At 44.6% G+C, this 24,189-nt stretch overlaps 1 protein-coding gene and 1 pseudogene across 1 annotated transcript in view; both read right to left on the reverse strand.

Moving 5' to 3' along the window:
- Positions 1-21,530, reverse strand: part of LOC126474557 (CD151 antigen-like) — a 136,994-nt gene extending 115,464 nt beyond the window's left edge. The window contains exon 1 of the mRNA XM_050102032.1: positions 21,399-21,530. Within this exon, the coding sequence (XP_049957989.1) occupies positions 21,399-21,440 (42 nt within the window). The 5' untranslated portion in view covers positions 21,441-21,530. The remainder of the gene's footprint in view (positions 1-21,398) is intronic.
- A 930-nt stretch (positions 21,531-22,460) lies between these two features.
- On the reverse strand, positions 22,461-22,578 carry LOC126477011 (5S ribosomal RNA; annotated as a pseudogene).
- Between the last annotated feature and the right edge of the window lie 1,611 nt (positions 22,579-24,189).

Genomic DNA, 24,189 nt, shown 5'->3' on the forward strand with positions numbered 1-24,189 from the left:
AACTAGTTTGGACAAGAAGAGAATAGAAGCTTTCGAAATGTGGTGCTACAGAAGAATGCTGAAGATAAGGTGGGTAGATCACGTAACTAATGAGGAGGTATCGAGTAGGATTGGGGAGAAGGGGAGTTTGTGGCACAACTTGACTAGAAGAAGGGATCGGTTGGTAGGACATGTTTTGAGGCATCGAGAGATCACAAATTTAGCATTGGAGGGCACCGTGGAGGGTAAAAATCGTAGAGGGAGACCAAGAGATGAATACACTAAGCAGATTCAGAAGGATGTAGGTTGCAGTAGGTACTGGGAGATGAAGAAGCTTGCTCAGGAGAGAGTAGCATGGAGAGCTGCATCAAACCAGTCTGAGGACTGAAGACCACAACAACAGCAATACAAGTAATTTTATATATTCCACTCTTTTCCAAAGCCGGGATGCTGTTTTTTCCATTGTGCAAGAAGTGTCCAGCAGCGTGTTTTTACATTCCTGGATTTAAGCTTTCTTGTTACATCCAGTGAGACATTTCCGATGTATGGAATAGTGCACCGTGTATTGAATTCTTGAGTTGGTAGGTTAAGGGCACTATTATATCTCATCTGTTTGTAACTCATGATCTATTAAAGACAAGATTATTTTGTTCAGCCACATCTTTGAATATGTCACGAAAGCTTATTGTTCAGTTATGTTCTTCAATGTACAAATCTTGTAATTTGTCTACATTTTATTAGTTAATGTGTCACGTATCTTATCTTAGTTAAATAATCTTTCATTACATTTACACTGACATAACCTCGCTTATTTTATTCCTGTTCTGACATCAACATTTTAATCTCTGGAAACGAAGACGCTCTGTACATGCGCTAGTTTAAAATCTTTGACCCAACAAAATTTCACTGCACCACGTACCTATCTTTGTATGTGATGATGGCGTAACAGCCGAAAAGTGGTTCGAGTAACAAATTATAAATATTGTAGAATATTACACCAGTGTTGTGCAAGTTTCAGTGATAATATAAAATTTTATGTTACTAAGAAAAAAAACCACAACTCCTAGAAACGATTACCTAATTACTCACGACTGGCTTTGATCGCAACACAAGTAACTTGCAGCTGACGTGATAATGTGCTGCATCATTGCATTAGCCTGCAGTATTCTCTTGACGGAGAGGTAATTGTGAGCAAAACGGAGTATTTCCGATTAAAAATTCTCTTAAAACACTGCCAGCACGTAGTTGCAGTTAGTCTGAACTACTGCACGGTCAGACAGGCGCGCAAGGCTACCTAGGACTGAAAGTCTACAGTAAAGTCCCTTCAAAAAGTTCGGTGGTGAATGTTTTTCTAGACGTAGTAGCTATGCTGGTCTTGCCGATCCTGCAGATGTGAATTTATAGGCCAGAAATGTTCCAGTTACTGCAAAACGCGTTCGGTTTAGTGTGTATGGCCCGATGACCTTTCATTACAGCATTAATAGATCGTAACTGAAGCCAGTCATATCATACAGTTTTCTGGGAGTAGCATGTAGAGATATGAGTAGGAACGACCACATTGGCTCAGCTCTAGGTAAAACAAATGAAGGGTAACGACAGGTTATGATTCTTTAGGACGGAAACAGCAGTTTGTCTACAGAAGAGATTGCTTAGAAACACCTCTCGAGAGCGCTGATAAAGTTAGGCAAATAAAAGTTCACAAAGAGACTTTAAAGCACTCTTCTCGTGCTGCTTGTGTGAATGGTATTGGTAGAAACAATATGTGGTCCATAAAAAGTACTCTCTGCCACGCATTTCGCAGCGATTTGCAGAGGATAGATGCAGATATCCACTCTGTGTACCTGTCAGGTTCCATTTGACGTGTGCTGATGAAATAGCTCCATATTTAACATTCATATACAACCGCTCGCTCGACGAAAGATTCGTACCAAAGGACTGCAAAGTTGTATAGGTCACATGAATCCCCAAGAAAGGAAATAAAAGCAGTCCGCAGAATCACAGACACTTATCACTGACATCAATCTGCAGTACGATTTTGGAACAAATACTGTGTAACATCAATATGAACTATCTCGAAGCCAACGGTCTAATGACACGTAGAACGGATCCAGAAAATATCGTTCTAGTAAAATCCAACTGCTGCTTTATTTACACGAAGCAGTAATGAATGCTATCGACAGGGGATCTCAGGTTGATTCCACATTTCTAGATTTCGAGAACGCTTTCGCTGTCGTTCCTCGTAAGTGGCTTCTACTCAAATTGCGCGCCTATGAAGTAACGTCTCAATTGTGCGACTGCATTCATTACCTCCGGTCACAAAGGTCACAGTCCGTAGTAACTGAACGAAAGTCTTCCAATGAAACAGTAATGTTGCCTGATGTCCCACAAGGAAGCGTTGTAGGCTCTCTGCTGTTTCTAATCTATATACACTATTTGGGAGAGAATCTGAACACTCCTCGTATATTGTTTGCAGACAAGACATTTGTATAGTGCGGAAAGTGACAATTGATCCTGAACAATAGATGCGTGAAGTCGCCTATATGAGTACTAAAAAGAATAAGTTAAATCACTTTTACACGATAAATAATACTAATTTAAAAGTTGCAGATTCAGCTAAATAGCTAGGGATTACAATTACAAACAACTTAAATTGAAATCATCACACAGAAAATGTTTTGAGCAAGGGGAACCAAAGACTGCATTTTACTGGCAGAACACCTACAGGACGCAGCAAATCTATTACAGAGACTGCGTACACTATTCTTATCCGTATTCTCATGGAGTATTGAACGCGGTAAAGGATCCTTAGCAGATAGGATTGACGGACAACGTCGACAAAGTTCAAAGAAGGGCAGTTCGTTTTGTATTATCGAAGAAGGGTAGAGAGTATCACCGATATGACGTGTGAACCGGGTTAGCAATCATTAAAACAAGGCGCTATTCTTTGTGGCGAGTTGTTTTGGCGAATATTCAACCGCCAATTTTCTCTTCCGAATGCGAACATGTTTTGTTGACTCCTATGTACACAGAGAGAAACGACCATCGTACTAAAATAGGAGAAATCGCAGCTCGCTCTGGAAGATTTAGGTGTTCATTTTTCCTACGTACCATTCGACAGTGGAGCGGTCGCGAAATAGTCTGAAAGTAATTCTGTGTAGCCTGTGCCAAGCACTTGGACGTGAGTTGCAGAATAGTCATATGGCTCTAGATATGAGTAGAGACCAGTGAGCGAAGATTCAGATAACAGTTACAGGTGAATATCGGCAGGGCTCACACTGTTGTTATAGACAAACTGAGCAAACGGAGGGTGTGTACGCACTTGCGTTCACATTTCTATCCACTTACGTAACACGTGGCGTCGGCAAAGCAAAACGAATTAACTAATCAAATCGGGACTTTCCGAGCAACATTACTACAGACGCCAAAATACATGTTACCAACGAAGACATTTTGAAAAGATACCGAGTGCGCAGCGGTAGATTTCAATTCCTTTTGAGCAAATGTGCAATACTTGATAAAATGCCGAGCCTTAAGCCGCGTGAAGCATAAGCGCATGTCGAATTCGCGTTCTGACTTCAGCTTTTTGGTGGACTCCGTTGTTGTACAGCGTGCTCTCACTCCTGGGAGCCATTGCGTTGTTGTTTCTGGTGCGGAAAAAAAAAAAACGGGGGACAGTGCTTTCGCATGCGGCACACACTTGCCCGATTTGGCAACAGCAGAACTGTGTCTTATTCTCCAAGATTAAAATAGCCTTGAAGGGGACGAGGTAGGCAGCTGTCCAAGAGATTCATTATGCCGAGGCACAGCAGCTGAATAAACTTCTAAAAGACAATAATTTTCAAACGCTTTCCAGTTACTGTGCAGCAGAATCACAATATCTTTAGGTCTGATGTGCAGATGCCGATGATGCCAATGTCCTGTCATTAGTTTGGTTGATGACTTACAAGAAAGCTATTGCTTCATTTTCAACAGTTAAGAAATGGGTGGATGAGCTCAAACGTGCCGTGTTCTCCTGAAGATAGACCGCGCGAAGAACGTACCAAAACTGCAATCATGGACGAAAACAACGAGAACGCGTTCAGTACCTAAGATGTCTGCCGTGATAAGCGGAAACGCTGTCTTCCTCTGCAAGTCTTCGATTCACATCTGCGGATATTAAAATTTTATAAATCATTTTAACTTTTTCCAGTTGTCTGAGCACTAACAAAAAGGAAAGAAGAAAGATTAGGGTTTAAAGTCTCGTCGACGATGACTTCGTTACACACGGAGCACAAACTCGAATTGGGAAAGGTTGATGAAGGAAATCGGCCATGTCCTTTTCAAAGCAATCTTAAGCGATTTATGGAAACCGTCGAAAACATAGGTCTGGATGGCTGGACGGGGATTTGAACCGCCATTCTCCCGAATGGAAGTCCAGTGTGTTACCACCACATTGCCTCGCTCGGTATGGAGCGCTAACGGTAGGCTGCATCCGGCCTGAATTGTTTTTGTCCGCTGACTGTCAAACTTAACCGCTCGATGTAAAAGGCTTCAGATAAAGATTTATTTCTTTCTGCGCAATGACACACATAATTTTTTTTGTTTATTTACGTTTAAGGTATTGCTACGAGTAGAAATTTCGTATCCGACTTTGATATTGTATCTTAGATTATCTACTTGCCATCACAAACATAACCAAATTTCTCCATACCTGACGCTTTCTTTGTGACGAACGGTGACGATCGACCTTCATTTACTGTAAATATCGCGTACAAACAGTGAAATTTACAGGAACTGTAAGTGAACCAATCGCGAGGCTAACACGCCATCTCACGACTACAAATGACTGATTAATTGCATTTTTACGCTCAAAGATGAAGTTCTCTAAGCGTTGCCTAGTAAACAGCAGGCAAATCATGACTTGCTGTATGAGGTAACTCACTACGGTAGAGAACGGAAAAGGTCAAACTACAAGAAAAACCGCGCTAATGACGAGTCATCCCGGCAACTCTTTTGAGGATAACAAAGGTAGCGTTTACATTAAGGAGGACTATACAAATGTTATACTCTTTTTCTGCAGGCCCGGATCAATCGGGAGAAGATCTTAAACATACATTGACAACCCGAGTATTAATGGTAAAATCGACTACGTTATTAGGCTGCATCATGTTCCTCTTCAAATTTCTTCTTCACCATAAACGTGTGGACTTCCCTGCTCGGATCTTCATCGGGATCTCATAGTGTCCAAGGCAGCTGAACACAGACGGAAACTAGTGTCTCGTTCACTTATAAAACGGAGCCATTCCGTGCTTTTCTGACGAAGAGGGGTTACTGAAATTTTTCCTGGTGCTGTTAGTGGGGCTTTGTCATTGGCTTAACAGAAATGACAGGAAGATAAATAGTGGGAAAATGTTACAAAGACGCCATTTTTCAGTCAGGCCAAAATAAAAGCGTCTCATGCTAAACGGGCGCGCCTGATCACACTCTGTGAAGTGACGTGAGGCTGTTGCAAAAAGTATAGAGGCGAAAGAGGCGAAACTGGGAGAATCAGAAAAGAACGGATTAAAGTGAACGAACGCCACATGCGTATAAAATAAAGTGTCACATGCTGCGGTAGCGGAACATCGAAAGAACTGCGACCAGTATATAGATTTCAGCGACGTACGAGTACTAGACAATGATTGCAAGATTTATAGAGGGAAACTTCGAAGGCGGTTAATATCACTAAGAACGTAAGCTATTTAAATAGAGTTGACGGATGTGGGCTTCATCTTTGGTGGCTTCACGTCATCAAGGAAGTAAACACTGAGTTACAGCGTGCGGGGAATTCAAGCAGTTCGCAGAAAAACACTTCTGGGTGCAGTAAGACGTTCTTCAGAGAAGCGCGGGAAAGCTCCCTTTTGTAAGTGAACGCGATACTGGCCTTCAGCAGTGATCTGCTAACCGGCGACACCAGAAGCTCCTGAAATAGATCCTAATAAAGGTGCCGAAACGTCAGTTGTAAAGAAGAAATTTGACGAGGAACTTTACACGGCTTAACTACCTAGAAGATATTACATTTAGTGACAACAGTCAAGGAAGCCAACAAACTTGCATAGTCCGAATTGTTCCGAATTACTATGAATCAAATTTATTAATTCAGTTTCTTATTAGGAGAGATGGGTTTGAACATGAAGAAACCCGAATCACGCACTTCAGTGTGTCTTCCCTGCAGTTGTCCAATATCCATTCTGCAAATCGTCTGAACCAAAATATAGCAGCAATGTAACAAATATAAGGCAAAATAAACAAGACACGCAACACACTGAAGTTGCGAGCCATCAAAAGGCTCGGATCTCTCTGGGGCCTATGTGACATTTATTTATTTATGCTCCCTTCACTACAGTAATTTAGGGAAACACTGGGATATGTTGGGAGTTGCGTGAATCTGTAAGAATGCCTTAGAATCATGTCCTAGATGTACTCAGTAACTGTTTTTGTACAAGTACAGTAAATGCACTGCTGCTACCATCGCCGCGCGGGTTTAGCGGAGCGGTCTAGGGCGCTGCAGTCATGGACTGTGCGGCTGGTCCCGGCGGAGATTCGAGTCCTCCCTCGGGCATGGGTGTTTGTGTTTGTCCTTAGGATAATTTAGGTTAAATAGTGTGTAAGCATAGGGACTGATGACCTTAGCTGTTAAGTCCCATAAGATTTCAAACACACATTTGAACATTTTTTTGCTGCTACTATCGGATGATGATGATGTTTGGTCCGTGGGGCGCTCAACTGCACGGTTATCAGCGTCCGTACAAATTCCCAACCTTTGCTCAGCCCAATCGCGTGACTTTCATGAATAGTGGTGAAACGATGAGGACAACACAAACACCCAGTCATCTCAAGGTCATCCCTGACCCCCCGCAGGGAATCGAACCAGGGATTCCGTGCTCGGGAAGCGAGAACGCGGCCTCGAGATCACGAGCTGCGGACCTCTACTATCTGAAAAACTATACATAAACAATACGTTTCAAGCTAAAGAACCACATTTTTTCACATTACTTTACAGATGACAAGCTGATCACAGAGGCATATAGACAGTCGTTTTTCCCTCGCTCTATTTACGAGCGGAACAGGAAGGGAAATGACTAGTGGTGGTGGAACGTACCCTCAGCCACGCACCGCATCGCTTGTAGATACCACTTTGCTCAAACCAAACGTTAAACTGATACAGCTTCAGGTGAACAGTAAGGACAAAAAAAGAAAATGTTTCAAATGGCTCTAAGCACTATGGGACTTAACATCTGAGGTCATCAGTCCCCTAGAACTTAGAACTACTTAAACCTAACTAACCTAAGGACATCACACACATTCATGCCCGAGGCAGGATTCGAACCTGCGACCGCAGCAGCCGCGTGGTTTCGGACTGAAGCGAGTCAGGACAAACTAGTTCCCTATATTATGGCTTTTGACCTAACAGGGAGAGCCAAAAGAAAAGTATTTATTACAGAAATAAGAACGAAAACTTTCGCGTCCATGTCGAAATACATATCGGTAAATAATATGAGGGTTGCCCAGAAAGTAATGCACCGATTTTTTTTCTCAGCCGAAAACAATTCTACGATTGTCAAACGTTACGTATGAATTATTTCAAGTCTCCTGAGTGAGCGCGCCAGGTTTCTGTCACTTTAGACAGGTAGCGTAGCTGCAGGATAATTTGAAAGTGGCGTCTGTAGGTGGTGTAAGTTACAAGTAACGTGCCGTCATTGTTTATCAAAACTAGACATGATTGTCTTATTGGGACTGCCGCGATCGTTCTTTAAATAAAAATATGGCGTTTCAGTTTTTGATTGCTATTTTTTACTTTCAATGACCGGTTTCAGGTTAGCTGCCCATCTTCATATCTGTTAGATAAAGTTAAAAATATAATTAAGAAGAGAGATATAGTTACTGATAGAATTATCTTACAAGGGGAGGCCGCCAATTGTGAAATTCAGATTCGATTCATACTGCGCATAATAAAAGCTCATGGCCAGAGGTGTAATGTGGCAAAGCACCAAGATGCACTTCTCAGCCGTTGTCGAGAAAATCGACAGTTAAAATAAACCGTTGCGGTGAAATACTCTCTACGATTAATAATTTCCTACAGCGCCGTGGTGCAGCGGTAAGCGCTCGGGTTCGTAATCCAAAGGTCGCCGGATCGAATCTCGCGCCAAGCAACCTTTTTTTTTTTTTCTTAGTATTTGTTTTTTATAATTCAAATATATACATATATATATATATATATATATATATATATATATATATATATATATATAAAAACTATTAATGAATTGCTTACGAATGTTGGTGAAGGCGGATCGCTCTCCAATTGTACCGCCTCCATTTTTCTGTTTAACAGGGTGTACCAAAGCTCTCCCGTCCGCACTGATTTTCGACGTTGTTATAAGTTGCGCTAGAGACCGCATCTGCCTTCTTTCGAAGTTAGCAGACAACTACGCTGTTATGCGGTGGCTCGTTTCGGCCCATTCAACATCTGTCCTTCAAGTGTAACGAGCGAGTAACGGAGTTTATATTTCATACCTGCCACAGCAAGTTTGTGTTCGTGGGGTCTCTATTCTAATTCGAGCGTTTGACTTACGCTATACGTATTCGTTTCGGAATGTCGTTTCTACGTCTTCCGTTAACTATACGTGGTTAACATTATGAAGATAATTAATAACATTTGTGAAATACAACTTTGCGGAAAACGTAATGATGTTCGAAGTCGCCAGTTTTTCCACGACAAACGACTTTCAACAACTTATTATATGCATAATTGTTGCAACTGATTGCCGGGAATTTTATATATATATATATATATTTGAATTACAAAAAGGTAGCATGGCTCGAGAATCGATCCGGCGACCTTCGGATTACGAATCCGACTCATAGAGAGTCTTTCACCGCAACGGTTTCTTTTAACTGTCGATTTTCTCGACAACGGCTGAGAAGTGCATCTTGGTGCTTTGCCACATTACACCTCTGGCCATGAGCTTTTATTATGCGGAGTATGAATCGAATCTGAATTTCGCAATTGGCGGCCTCCCCTTGTTAGTTTACAAAAAGAAATTTTGGAATGTTTCAAATGCCAACGTACCGTGTATTGCAGTTACAGAGTAACCTGTCAGTACAGAAGTATTGGTTCGCTGTCATCTACATCTACATTTATACTCCACAAGCCACCCAGCGGTGTGTGGCGGAGGGCACTTTACGTGCCACTGTCATGGTTCGCGGGAAGAACGACTGTCTGAAAGCCTCCGTGCGCGCTCTAATCTCTCTAATTTTACATTCGTGATCTCCTCGGGAGGTATAAGTAGGGGGAAGCAATATATTCGATACCTCATCCAGAAACGCACCCTCTCGAAACCTGGCGAGCAAGCTACACCGCGATGCAGAGCGCCTCTCTTGCAGAGTCTGCCACTTGAGTTTGTTAAACATCTCCGTAACGCCTATCATGGTTACCAAATAACCCTGTCATAACTAAAGTAATTTTTAATCTGTTAAAACGTTATATCATAGACTGGAGAAACCTGATTGGTAAAAGTAAAAACTGCCCTCTATCTGTAAGAATTGTGCATATGTACTAAGATGTTATTTTTTCACCATACGTATTAATGGCGAACATACTTTTTAAAAATAAGACAATTTTTAAAGAAATAAAAGAAATAACATGTGAATAACCTTTTTGAGTGTACCATGAACTGAAATAATTTACACTAATTTAAATTTTTTTTAAATTAATTTACCGTCATTGAATTTCTCACAGCAGAGAAAGAAACTGTGAGGAATATTCACAAACGCTTGTGCAAAGTCTATATAGCACCTGCTGTCGACAGAAGTACAGTTAGCGGTGGACACGGAGGGTGAGGTCATGAGAAGGCGGTTGGGCGGAGCTCCACGATTTGCAGCGGTCGGAGAGACCGTCCACGGCTGTCACACCTGACACACCTGACCTAGCTCTTTCGGACTTCCACTGGTTTAGGACATTAAAGACATTTTGAGGACGATGAGGAAGTGAATCTCACAGTGAAGCACTGGCTACGCCACCAGGACAAAGATTGGTACCGACAGGGCATACACGCCCTTGTTTCGCGCTGGAGAAAGGCCATAGAACAGGATGGAGATTACGTGGAAAAATAGAGTGTGTAGATAAAACATCGTTCTTTCGTTTGTATAACTCTCATTACTTCAATGAAGAATTGTTGAAGAAAAAAATGCGGCGCATTACTTTCCGGGCAACCCTTCTAAAAAAGTAACATTGTATTTCGCAGAAGGCTGAGTTTATAAAAAACTAAATTTTGTTCATAAAAACGAGGTTCATGGGGGGGGGGGAGGGGGGGGAGGGAGAGTTCTTTAAGAACCAAATTTAGTTCGTAAACACCATGGTTCATGGGGAAGTATAGAGACGCTTTTTTCTAGCAGCATATGTGTAACTGCTAATGACTCTGATGATGAGCGTCATACGGTCCTCTGATACTAAGTACAGCCAGAGAGCTCAAATAAGGAATCTTTAGAAGACAACAGTGTTTAACGCAGGGAAATCCACCCAATCTGTTAATGCTGGCTCTCAAAGAAAGCATTTCGGCATAGGGAATGCCTCAGAACACAACGAGTAACGTTTCGACTGATAATTATCCCCCTCTTACGGTGGTTTCCTGTGTCGAAATTTGTACAAAATAACTCATCGAATTAAAAGTCGGCTCCAATGGTTCACTACTGAGAATACTCATTCCTACTTGTAAATAACAAATTGAAGACAAGAGCTGCAAACTGCTAGAGCACCTGGTCGGTACACAGTGTCATTCTGTACCGAGAATAGAAACAGGTGAATTCTACGGCGGTAACTTACCGGCAAGAAAGTAGATTCCTAAACAGAACGTACACTGAAAGAATTTTAGAGTTTCACGTCTTTCTGTGATTGAGGTTGTAGGAAACTGAGCACTTGCGCAGTTGAACAGAGCCAGGGAAATTACATAATCCTCGTTTAATATTTCGTCTCAGATGGCTGAAATAAATCAACGGAAACCTGAGTCAGGGAGGCTCGTTGGTGTATCAACCTGCTGCTCTCAATAGAAGTTGTATCTCTTAAAGGTGCTCGAGAATACAACAGAACGGCTGTTCGCTATTTAGAAGCATGGAAGATTGGTCTTCAGTTTCCCGTCGACGATGAAAGGTGGCTACACTGAGCCACAGCGCCAGAGATTGCGCCAAAGAGTATTATTCAGCCGCCTCCACTGGCAGTGCTTGTCGAGAACTCGTAGTAGGCAGTGCTTGTTGAGAACTCGTGGTAGTAAGTGCTTGCTGAGACGTCGTAGTGAAGACTGTTTGTCGAGATGTGGCAGTAGTCAGTTCTTGTTGAGATGTGGTAGTAGAGAGTCGGTGTGGAGATATATTGTAATGATTAGAGTGCTTTTCGTCAATATATGAAGGTAAAAGAAAAAAAAATTTCCTTTTCTTTTTATTATCTCAATGTCTTAAATAATGTGTCATTACAGGTTCAGTCAACAAAGCATCTGGCTTGTGTTCTTGAATTAGAGTGTAATTCTGGTTTTCTTGCGCAATTATAGTATTTCTAATTTTTTTTAATTACTTCAGTATAAATGGTATTTAACATTTCTTGTCTTGTTGAAGAAGAACCGTGCCAGATGTGTACGTTGAGTCACACTCCCACACACAGAACAATTACACTTGTGCTTTGGTTTCGTAGGTTTTATAGTTGCTGGGGACTTAATTAATTGTGTTAACAGGAAATTTTCATTTCATTCTTTGTTGTTGTTCTATGCAGTCAGATTGCGTAATAATACTAGTCAGGGCCAACCGTTTACGAGACACAGCGTAATCGGACATACAGCTACGAAAATTAAAAATTATTTTCAAACTTAATAATTAAGCCCCCATGCAACGACTAATCGTTAGAGAGTGAAGAGAAGCTCTGATTGGGGAAGACTAACAAAGATAGTTGGCCGTGTACTCCTCAGTGGAACCATCTACATCTACATTTATACTCCGCAAGCCACCCAACGGTGTATGGCGGAGGGCACTTTACGTACCACTGTCATTACCTCCCTTTCCGGTTCCAGTCGCGTATGGTTCGCGGGAAGAACAACTGTCTGAAAGCCTCCGTGCGCGCTCTAATCTCTCTAATTTTACATTCGTGATCTCCTCGGGAGGTATAAGTAGGGGGGAGCAATATATTCGATACCTCGCCCAGAAACGCACCCTCTCGAAACCTGGACAGCAAGCTACACCGCGATGCAGAGCGCCTCTCTTGCAGAGTCTGCCACTTGAGTTTGCTACACATCTCCGTAACGCTATCAGGCTTACCAAATAACCCTGTGACGAAACGCGCCGCTCTTCTTTGGATCTTCTCTATCTCCTCCGTCAACCCGACCTGGTACGGATCCCACACTGTTGAGCAATACTCAAGTATAGGTCGAACGAGTGTTTTGTAAGCCACCTCCTTTGTTCAAGGACTACATTTTCTAAGCACTCTCCCAATGAATCTCAACGTGGCACCCGCCCTACCAACAATTAATTTTATATGATCATTCCACTTCAAATCGTTCCGCACGCATACTCCCAGATATTTTACAGAAGTAACTGCTACCAGTGTTTGTTCCGCTATCATATAAATATACAATAAAGGATCCCTCTTTCTATGTATTCGCAATACGTTACATTTGTCTATGTTAAGGGTTAGTTGCCACTCCCTGCACCAAGTGCCTATCCGCTGCTGATCATCCTGCATTTCGCTACAATTTTCTAATGCTGCAACTTCTCTGTATACTACAGCATCATCCGCGAAAAGCCGCATGGAACTCCCGACACTATCTACTAGGTCATTTATATATATATTGTCAGCGTTTTCCTTAAGTAATTTAGGAGAACGCGGAAAATGTAAAGCTGGATAGTCGGTTAGATATTTGTAACAACACCCTCCCGACTCAAGGGGTGGGTAGTGCAGGCGCTGGCGCCGTGATTAAATACATCTGAATGGCGTAACAGACCACCTGTACGCGAAGAATCACGAATCGCAACAGATGTGGGTGCCCTGGTGCTGGAGTACCGGCACTTCACAATCGAGGCGATAGCTGGGAAAGTGAAACTCAGCCGTCGATCGAACTTCCTTCACGACGTTTCGAACATGACGAAGGTTGCCGGTCGCTGGGTTCAGCGACTGCTCACATACTCCCACTGCTCTCTCTCTCTCTCTCCCTGCCAACAAACACACACACACACACACACACACATACACACACACACACACACGCGCGCGCGCGCGCGCTGCTTCTTTGGGCTATCAAATTTTGCCTGACATCCCCGTTTTCTCCTGTCATGCTCCTAGAGACTTATACCCATTTCCTCAGACGAAGAGACCATTGGGAGGCAGGTATTTCGAAAATGGCGACGAAATTATTTTGGAACTGGAACGTTTCCTCAGCAGCCAGATCGTAAAATACTACCACCAAGGTCCATCGCTGGGAAAAAATGTGTCACATTGGAAGGTGAATATGTAGAAGAAGGACCGACTCAACCGTCAAGTATCATGTCGCGGCTGGATTTTTTTTAGAAGAGATAATTAAATCTTTGTTGTCTACCTTTCATCTATACAACACGAAGCAGGTAAGGTGAAAGACGACGAACGAGTGGCGATGAGAACATCTCTCGTAATCTGTCAGCCAGTAAGCTGCCCTACCGTCGCCCCGTCACGCATATCCCTAACACAGAGCGGGAAGCCCTTTACACAGGCCAGTCCGCTATCCATCAATATTTGACGTTTGGAATCGACGCCGTTTAAAAGTCGATTCACACTTGATGGAACAGAATGACCTCAAAACATTCCACACAGCATTTCAAATGGCGGTATTCACACAGCTCTACAGCAGAATGGAACGGGTCGTCAACGTTAAGGTAACTCAGGAAGAAACGTGCGACGTCATCGACAGTGGGGGGAACCGTACATCGCAAGTTCACCTCTTCTTGCGGCGCTCATTCGCGTTACAGCAGTATTTAATACTTTCGCGTCTCCTTAGCCTTTGACGTACAGTTCACTTTGTCTCGATGACACTCTGCAAATCTTCACGATAATTTGGATGTTTTTCTGTGAGCGTTTCTCCACAAAACGAGTCAGATATCTGACAGCGAAACTGATTTAGGTTTTGCAGCACCTCAGAAAGGAAAAACCTGCACTGACCATAAATAAGAACAAAATCCTTTCTTCTTTTTATTGGTCTCATCCCATACTGTCACTTGATTGGAATGTTAACTGGCTTTGGAAATGTTACTGCTAGAGGTTGGCCGGATGCCCTACCGGCCCCCCAGTTCGGCAATACCCTGGGCGTCACCCGGGCACCTCAGTTGAGCGCGTTACGAATGTACCGGTCTGGAAGCACGGCATGCATTCTGCTTTCGGGCTGCTCCAGCGCCTCAAGATAGGCAAACACCGTCTGAGAGGTTTCGAAGGAATTGCCGAACCCCAAGAAACTACAGCAGCCACCGCACATAACATGTATGGAGGTTTCCGACAGATACACTACTGGCCATTAAAATTCCTACACCAAGAAGAAATACAGACGATAAACGGGTATTCACGGGACAAATATATTATACTAGAACTGACATGCGATTACATTTTCACGCAATTTGGGTGCATAGATCCTGAGAAATCAGTACCCAGAACAACCACCTCTGGCCTTGACACGCCTGGGCATTGAGTCAAACAGAGCTTGGATGGCGTGTACAGGTACAGCTGCCCATGCAGCTTCAACACGATACCACAGTTCATCAAGAGTAGTGACTGGCGTATTGTGACGAGCCAGTTGCTCGGCCACCATTGACCAGACATTTTCAGTTGGTGAGAGATCTGGAGAATGTCCTGGCCAAGGCAGCAGTCAAACATTTTCTGTATCCAGAAAGGCCCGTACAGGACCTGCAACATGCGGTCGTGCTTTATCCTGTTGAAATGTAGGGTTTCGCAGCGATCGAATGAAGGGTAGAGCCACGGGTCGTAACACATCTGAAATGTAACGTCCACTGTTCAAAGTGCCGTCAATGCGAACAAGAGGTGACCGAGACGTGTAACGAGTGACACCCCATACTATCACGCAAGGTGATACGCCAGTATGGCGATGACGAATGCGCACTTCCAATGTGCGTTCACCGCGATGTCGCCAAACACGGATGTGACCATCATGATGCTGTAAACAGAACCTGGATTCATCCGAGAAAATGACGTTTTGCCATTTGTGCACCCAGGTTCGTCGTTGATCACACCATCGCAGCCGCTGCTGTCTGTGACGCAGCGTCAAGGGTAACCGCAGCCGTGGTCTCTGAGCTGATAGTCCGTGCTGCTGCAAACGTCGTCGAACTGTTCGTGCAGATGGTTGTTGTCTTGCAAACGTCCCCATCTGTTGAGTAAGGGATCGAGACGTGACTGCACGATCCATTACAGCCGTGCGGATAAGATTCCTGTCATCTCGACTGCTAGTGATACGAGGCCGTCGGGATCCAGCACGGCGTTCCGTATTACCCTCCTGAACCCACCTATTCCATAATCTTGTAATACTCATTGGATCTCGACCAACGCGAGCAGCAATGTCGCGATACGATAAACTACAATCGCAATAGGCTACAATCCGACCTTTATCAAAGTCGAGAACGTAATGGTACGCATTTCTCCTCCTTACACGAGGCATCACAACAACGTTTCACCAGGCAACGCCGGTCAACTGCTGTTTGTGTATGAGAAATCTGTTGGAAAGTTTCCTCATGTCAGCACGTTGTAGGTGTCGCCACCGGCGCCAGCCTTGTGTGAATGCTGTGAAAAGCTAATCATTTGCATACCACAGCATCTTCTTCCTGTCGGTTAAATTTCGCGTCTGTAGCCACGTCATCTTCGTGGTGTAGCAATTTTAATGGCCAGTAGTGTAACGTGCGCAACTAAGCTGCGTGACTGGAAACCAGGTTTTTGCTGAACTGCGGGGGCGGGGGGAGGTCGTAAAGGAACACTTTGCCGTTCTGTTTACACACATCTACATGCATAATCTGTAAATCACATTTAACTGCCTGGCAGGGGGTTCATCGAACCACCTCCACAATTCTCTATTTTTCCAATTTCGTACAGCACGCGGAAAGAACGAACACTTATATCTTTCCGTACGAGCTCTGATTTCCCTCATTTTATCATGGTGATCGTTTCTCCCTATGCAGGGCGGCGTCAACAATATACTCTCGGATTCGGAAGAGAAAGTTAGTTATTGGAATTTTGTGACAAGGTTCTGCGGCAACGATAAACGCCTTTGTTTTAATGATGTCCAGCCCAAATCCTGTCTCATTTGTGTGACCCTCTCTCCCATATTTCGCTATAATACAAAACGCGCTGCCGTTCTTTGAACTTTTTCCATGTACTCCGTCACACTTATCTGGTACGGATCCCATACTGCGCAGCAGTATTCTAAAAGAGGGCGGACAAGCGTAGTGTAGGCAGTCTCCTTAGTAGATCTGTTACATTTTCTAAGTGTCCTGCCAATAAAACGCAGTCTCTGGTTAGCATTCCCCACAACACTTTCTGTGTGCCTTCCAATTTAAGTTGTCCGTAATTGTAATTCCTAGGTATTTAGTTGAATTTACGGCCTTCAGATTTGACTAATTTATCGTGTAACCGAAGTTTAACGCATTTCTTTTACCACTCATGTGGATCATCTCACTCTCTTCGTTATTTAGGGTCAATTGCCAATTTTCGCACCATTCAGATATCATTTCTAAATCGTTTTGCAATTTGTTCCGTACCTGTGATGGCTTTATTAGTCGATAAACGACATCGTCATCTGCAAACAACGTAAGGCGGCTGCTCAGATTGTCTCGCAAATCGTCTATATAGGTAAGGACGACCAAACGGCCTATAAATCTACCTTGAGAAACGCCGGACATCATTTCTGTTTTACTGGATGACTTTCCGTCAATTACTATGAACTGTGACATCTCTGACAGGAAATCACGAATCCAGTCACATAATTGAGACGATATGCCACAAGCACGCAATTTTACTACAACCTGCTTGTGTGGTACAGTGTCAAAAGCCCTCCGAAAATCAAGAAATACGGAATCAGTTTGTGATCCCTTGTCAATAGTACTCAACTTTTGCTGCAAGGAGTGAGCTAGTTGTGTTTCACAAGAACGATGTTTTCTAAATCCGTGTTCACTGTGTGTCAATAGACAGTTTTCTTCCAGGTAATTCATAATGTTGGAACACAATATATGTTCTAAAATCCTGCTGCATATCGACGTTAATGATATGGGGCTGTAATTTAATGATTTACTCCTACTACCTTTCTTGAATATTGATGTGACCTGCGCAACTTTCCAGTCTTTGGGTACGGATCGTTCGTCGAGCGAACGCTTGTGTATGATTGTTAAGTATGGAGCTAATGAATCAACATACTCTTAATAGAACCTAATTGTTATTTTACATCTTAACACTGCACCCCCCCCCCCCCCTCTCGATCACACCATAGGAGATGGATGAAAATGCATAAGTACCTGTTTTGCAAATCAAACTGGCTTTTCCTGCTGCTAGTTATTTTATTTATCCCATACGCGTTTCGCCTTCTCCTGTTCTAAGGCATCATCATAACGATACAATTTTGTTAGTTATAGATTATCAAACAGTTCACTTCGCGATTTTTTGTAAAAATGTAATTACTTACGATTTGCTGATCTGCGTTTCGTCACTATCGTTCTTCTGTCACTTCCACCACAAAAAAGAGTGAGAAACATGGTGGACAGTGTGTGGATGGCGAAAACACAAAGATGTGAATATAGAACAGTGATAAAAGTGGTAGTGCGACCTCCAGACCAGATGTGAGGAAACGCAGATCAGCAAATCGTAAGTAATTACATTTTTACAAAAAATCGCGAAGTGAACTGTTTGATAATCTATAACTAACAAAATTGTATCGTTATGATGATGCGTTAGAACAGGAGAAGGCGAAACGCGTATGGGATAAATAAAATAACTAGCAACAGGAAAAGGCAGTTTGATGTACAAAACAAGTGTTTATATGCGTGCTTCGGAGGATGGCCACACAAACAAACTTGCATAAGTACCCTTTGCTACCTTCTACCATGGATCACATTCAAATTCCGTCGAGTGGTTTTGAACGGTCCCTAGCGATTCCAACCTGTACACTAGAGCAAAAACTGCAGTCGCGCTGCCCTCTAGAGGGGTCAGATGGCGTTCAATCGGGATGGAGCGTCACAGTGTCCTTAGAGAAGAGTTGAAGACTCCGAGAGTGTCAGCAATATAAAGGCTGTCAAGAACTTCTCCCTGTTGCTCATCGCACTGCGAACTTACATTTTCGACCGCGAAATGTGTGGGAATCGACGTCTCAGGGAAGAGTGTGGTTTCACTGACGACGTTTATACCAACTCCTAAGGCCTTCTCGTACCGATTCTGAACTTATGTGTGTCCGGAACGTTTCCCTAGGCCACACAAGAAATTCGCGTGATTTCAACGCAGGGTCATCAAAAGAAGGGGTGAAATGTGTGTAAAAGGGGCTGTGACGACTTTCCCATCATGTGACACGCCCACGGTGGCGTTGGGAAGAATTGTGGTGAATTTTGTTGCCAATGTCACACCTTTAACCCAACTTACACGTCACACGAAGTTCTGAGCTGTGGCCTTTTTTCGTATTTGTCAAATGGCAAATGGTTCAAATGGCTCTGGGCACTATGGGACTTAACATCTGTGGTCATCAGTCCCCTAGAACTTAGAACTACTTAAACCTAACTAACCTAAGGACATCAGACACATCCATGCCCGAGGCAGGATTCGAACCTGCGACCGTAGCGGTCATGCGGTTCCAGACTGTAGCGCCTAGAACCGCTAGACCACCGCGGCCGGCTCGTATTTGTCGACACCTTTCTGATTGAAAAGTCTTCGAGTGCGAGGGTGGCGTCGCAGGGTGCCACACTTTTGCACCGTTAGAGTGGAAGGTAGTACCCACCGTCAGACTTACGCTCCGTAACGGTGGGAGTTATGGAGTTTCGAAAAAGTTATCCTTTAATTATGTTGCGCGATGTAGTTCCTTAATTTTGATACCAAACATACAAGAAAAGAATAGAGGCTTTTGAAATGTGGTGCTACTGAAGAATGCTGAAGACTAGACGGGTAGTTCGAGTAACTAATGAGCTACTGAATCGAACTGGGGAAAAGGATATTTATGGCACAACCTCTCTAAAAAAGGAATCGATTGTTAGGAAACATCCTGAGGCATGAAAAAATCCTTAGTTTGGTAATGGAGGGAAGTGGGCGGGGTAAATGTTGTACAGGGAGAGCTAGGCACAAATGCAGTAAGCAGATTTGAATGGCTGTGTGTACCAGGAGTTATTCGGAGATGAAGAAAATGGATGAAGGAAAGAAGAAAAAGAGGAAAGGCCGCTGGACCTGATGGGATACCGGTTCAATTTTATACAGAGTACGCGAAGGAACTTGCCCCCCTTCTTGCAGCGGTTTACCGTAGGTCTCTAGCAGAGCGTAGCGTTCCAAAGGATTGGAAAAGGGCACAGGTCATCCCCGTTTTCAAGAAGGGACGTCGAAGAGATGTGCAGAACTATAGACCTATATCTCTAACGTCGATCAGTTGTAGAATTTAGGAACACGTATTATGTTCGAGTATAATGACTCTTCTGGAGACTAGAAATCTACTCTGTAGGAATCAGCATGGGTTTCGAAAAAGACGATCGTGCGAAACCCAGCTCGCGCTATTCGTCCACGAGACTCAGAGGGCCATAGACACGGGTTCCCAGGTAGATGCCGTGTTTCTTGACTTCCGCAAGGCGTTCGATACAGTTCCTCACAGTCGTTTAATGAACAAAGTAAGAGCATATGGACCATCAGACCAATTGTGTGATTGGATTGAAGAGTTCCTACATAACAGAACGCAGCATGTCATTCTCAATGGAGAGAAGTCTCCCGAAGTAAGAGCGATTTCAGGTGTGCCGCAGGGGAGTGTCGTAGGACCGTTGCTATTCACAATATACATAAATGACCTTGTGGGTAATATCGGAAGTTCACTGAGGCTTTTTGCGGATGATGCTGTGGTATACAGAGAGGTTATAACAATGGAAAATTATACTGAAATGCAGGAGGATCTGCAGCGAATTGACGGATGGTGCAGGGGATGGCAACTGAATGTCAATGTAGACAAGTGTAATGTGCTGCGAATATATAGAAAGAAAGATCCCTTATCATTTAGCTGCAATATAGCAGGTCAGCAACTGGAAGCAGTTAATTCCAAAAAATTATCTGGGGTAGGCATTAGGAGTGATTTAAAATGGAATGATCATATAAAGTTGATCGGCAGCCGGCCGAAGTGCCCGTGCGGTTCTAGGCGCTGCAGTCTGGAACCGCGAGACCGCGACGGTCGCAGGTTCGAATCCTGCCTCGGGCACGGATGTGTGTGATGTCCGTAGGTTAGTTAGGTTTAACTAGTTCTAAGTTCTAGGGGACTAGTGACCTCAGAAGTTGAGTGCCATAGTGCTCAGAGCCGTTTGAACCATTTTTTTTTATCGTCGGTAAAGCACATGCCAGACTGAGATTCATTGGAAGAATCCTAAGGAAATGAAATCCGTAAACAAAGGAAGTAGGTTACAGTACACTTGTTGGCCCACTGCTTGAATACTGCTCAGCATTGTGGGATCCTTACCAGATAGGGTTGATAGAAGAGATAGAGAAGATCCAACGGAGAGCAGCGCGCTTCGTTACAGGATCATTTGGTAATCGCGTTACGGAGATGATAGATAAACTCCAGTGGAAGACTCTGCAGGAGAGACGCTCAGTAGCTCGATACGGGCTTTTGTTGAAGTTTCGAGAACGTACCTTCACCGAGGAGTTAAGCAGTATATTGCTCCCTGCTACGTATATCTCGCGAAGAGACCGTGAGGATATAATCAGAGAGATTAGAGCCCACACAGAGGCATACCGATAAATCTTTCTTTCCACGAACAATACGAGACTGGAATAGAAGGGAGAACCGATAGAGGTACTCAAAGTACCCTCCGCCACATACCGTGAGGTGGCTTGCGGAGTATGGATGTAGATGTAGTTGTAGAAGATTGGGTTTAGTAGAGGTAATTAGAGGCGGAGCGCAAGCTCGAACTGTGTCAAAGATGGGGAAGGAAATCGGTCGTGTCCTTTCACAGGAGCCAGCCCAGCATTTGGCTGCAGGTATAGTGACGTGGAAAGCTGCATCTAACCAGTATTCGAACTGAAGGCCACAACATCTACAACAATAACAACAACAAAATTCAGATTTATCGTATTACGGATGATATTTCATAACCGCTCTTTCACCACTCGGTGTGACGTCCTGTTGACGCTCCGTTCCGTTACCGTCGGCCCTACTGCAGAGGGAAAGCCAACTTACTTGCAATCGGTTCCAGGAGACCTCGTCAGACCTCCACGCCATGGCTGTTCGCCTGCCGGATGTGAACGTGACCGACTGCTGTGGGCGCCCCTGTATAGCTGGCTCGCCGCGCGCCGCTATTTCGGTAGCGGCCGCCCGTGACACACTGCCGGCGCTCGGTCGTCATCCGCCGCACGGCAGCACGACACGCCAAACAAATGACGCCAGCCGGGCAAGAGGCCGCGAGGGCGTGCACCCGACAACGCATCACAACAGAGCACCTCTGGCTCTTGCAGCCCTGACCACTGTATACTCATATAGAGCTTCGTGCACGCACTTTGTCAGGCAGCTGACGTCACACAGAAGTATCGATCTGTTCTGCGACCAACGTAAATTGCTTAGTGTAGGTTTCGATACGGTACTTAAGTTCAGTAACTTCCTGCTTTCAGCTGACGTGGAAAGCATACTACGCTCTGATTGGCTACTGTCGTACGGCTTATCCGCTAAACTTGAACACTATTTATTAATTAAACAAGACGTCAAATATGAATTTGCAAAAGGTTAAAAAGTCTCTTTTCGATCGAGCGAGGTGGCGCAGTGGCTAGCACACTGGACTCGCATTCGGGAGGACAACGGTTCAATCCCGCGTCCGGCCATCGTGATTTAGGTTTTCCGCGATTTCCCTAAATCGCTCCTGGCAAAAGCCGGGATGGTTCCTCTGAAAGGCCACGGCCGACTTCCTTCCCCGTCCTTCCCTAATCCGATGAGACCAATGACCTCGCTGTCTAGTCTCCTCCCCCAAACAACCCAACCCTCTCTTTTCGATGAATTCATTAGAACGTTCTAATTAAAATCATTTACCTAGAAGAAGTAAACTCCGTCCGAACAGGCGATGAAGGCCCAAAGGTACCGACCGGCCGCCGTGTCGTCCTCAGGCTACAGGCGTCAGTGGAAGCGGATTCGGAGGAGAATGTGGTCAGCACACCTCTCTCCCGCCCGCATGTCAGTTTACGAGACCGGAGCCGCTACTTCTCAATCAAGTAGCTGCTCAGTTTGCTTCACAAGGACTGAGTGCACCCCGCTTGCCAACAGCGCTCGGCAGACTGGATGGTCACCCATCCAAGTGCTAGCCCAGCCCGACAGCGCTCAACTTCGGTGATCTGACGGGAACCTGTGTTACCACTGCGACATGGCCGTTGGCAAAATATTTTGACTATACACGTAAGACGTAAGCACCACTCGTGGGTTAGGCCTTGGTGTTCTGACTGGCCGATGCTGCTTACAGGCCAGTACGAGGATGTATGATAGTGACACGTGTGATCACCACGTCAGCAATCAGTCCAGACGTTTTTGCCAGTAGATGGATCGTGATGACGCCGCTGCTGCTTTACTGAAGCAGCTCCTCATTTGCCCTCAGAAGAACTGAGGTGATCCCGTACCGCCGGCCGCTGTGACCGAGCGGTTCTAGGCGCTTCAATCCGGAACCGCGCTGCTGCTACGGTTGTAGGTTCGAATCCTGCCTCTGGCATGGGTGTGTGTGATGTCCGTACGTTAGTTGGGTGTAAGTAGCTCTAAGTCTAGGGGACTGATGACCTCGTTAGAGCCATTTGAACCATTTGACCCCACACCAGGAGACTCCGGCTCTCTCTCCCAGCAGGCCAGCGGGGTTGAATGTGGTTACAGACTGTTCACAGCACTGACAAGAAACAGACTTAACTCTGTAACTGAAGTACCAATGTGTGAATGCGAATAGCACTTCTACATACCTGTTAAATACACTAAGACCAAAAAAGAGACGCACCACGAAGAAGTTATGCAAACTGGTCACAAACTGATATCCAGGCAGGTATCGACGGAAAATGTTAAACAGTAAACTTTGGCGGCAGATGGATGAAAGTGTGATACTCCAGCTAAATTTTAGCCGCGCAGCTGGCAAGCACAATTCACCCAGGGACATGTCGATACCAGGGCATAAACTCTTTGAGAATTTCATTCCTTGTACTCAGTTGGACAGTACCTATGCCTCGCAGACAGGTGCGTGAACAATATACACAGATATTTACATTTCAGGCAGGACGTGTAGTTGGGATCGAAGAAGCCGGTTAAGGTAATCGGCGAATCGCTCGACATTTGAATAGGAGCGATCCCACTATTAGACTGTGTTGGCAGGAATGAGTGAACCGTGGCTGAACCCAGCGTTGAGAAAAGTTAAAAAAAATGGTTCAAATGGCTCTGAGCACTATGGGACTCGACATCTTAGGTCGTAAGTCCCCTGAACTTAGAACTACTTAAACCTAACTAACCTAAGGACATCACACACACCCATGCCCGAGGCAGGATTCGAACCTGCGACCGTAGCAGTCCCGCGATTCCGTACTGCAGCGCCAGAACCGCACGGCCACCGCGGCCGGCGTTAAGAAGGAAGCGGTGGACCTAGAGAGACGACACAAACCGAGGCTCAAGCAATGGTCAGAGGGACACTCAAAGCTCTGAATTCATCGTCACCATCGGCCCGATGAGCAACTGGTGCTTCAAGGACCATTAATAGAGGACTCACAGAAAGGGGGCTGAGATCAAAGCGCCCCTTGTTCCGTGTGCCATTAACCTCTGTACACCAACAAGCCCATTTCCAGTGGTATGGGGCATATTCGGCCTGTAATCCCATTCACTGAAGTAGAATTGTCTCCAGTGATGAGTCCCGCTTCGAACTGAGCCCCTGTGACCAGCGTAGACGTCTCTGGAGACGCCACGGACAGTGGTGGGTACCGACCTTACAACCATACAGTTCGACAACCAGAAGTGTCAATTCATT

Source organism: Schistocerca serialis, chromosome 4 (genome assembly GCF_023864345.2).
Source record: "Schistocerca serialis cubense isolate TAMUIC-IGC-003099 chromosome 4, iqSchSeri2.2, whole genome shotgun sequence".
In the NCBI taxonomy this organism is placed as follows: Eukaryota; Metazoa; Arthropoda; class Insecta; order Orthoptera; family Acrididae; genus Schistocerca; species Schistocerca serialis.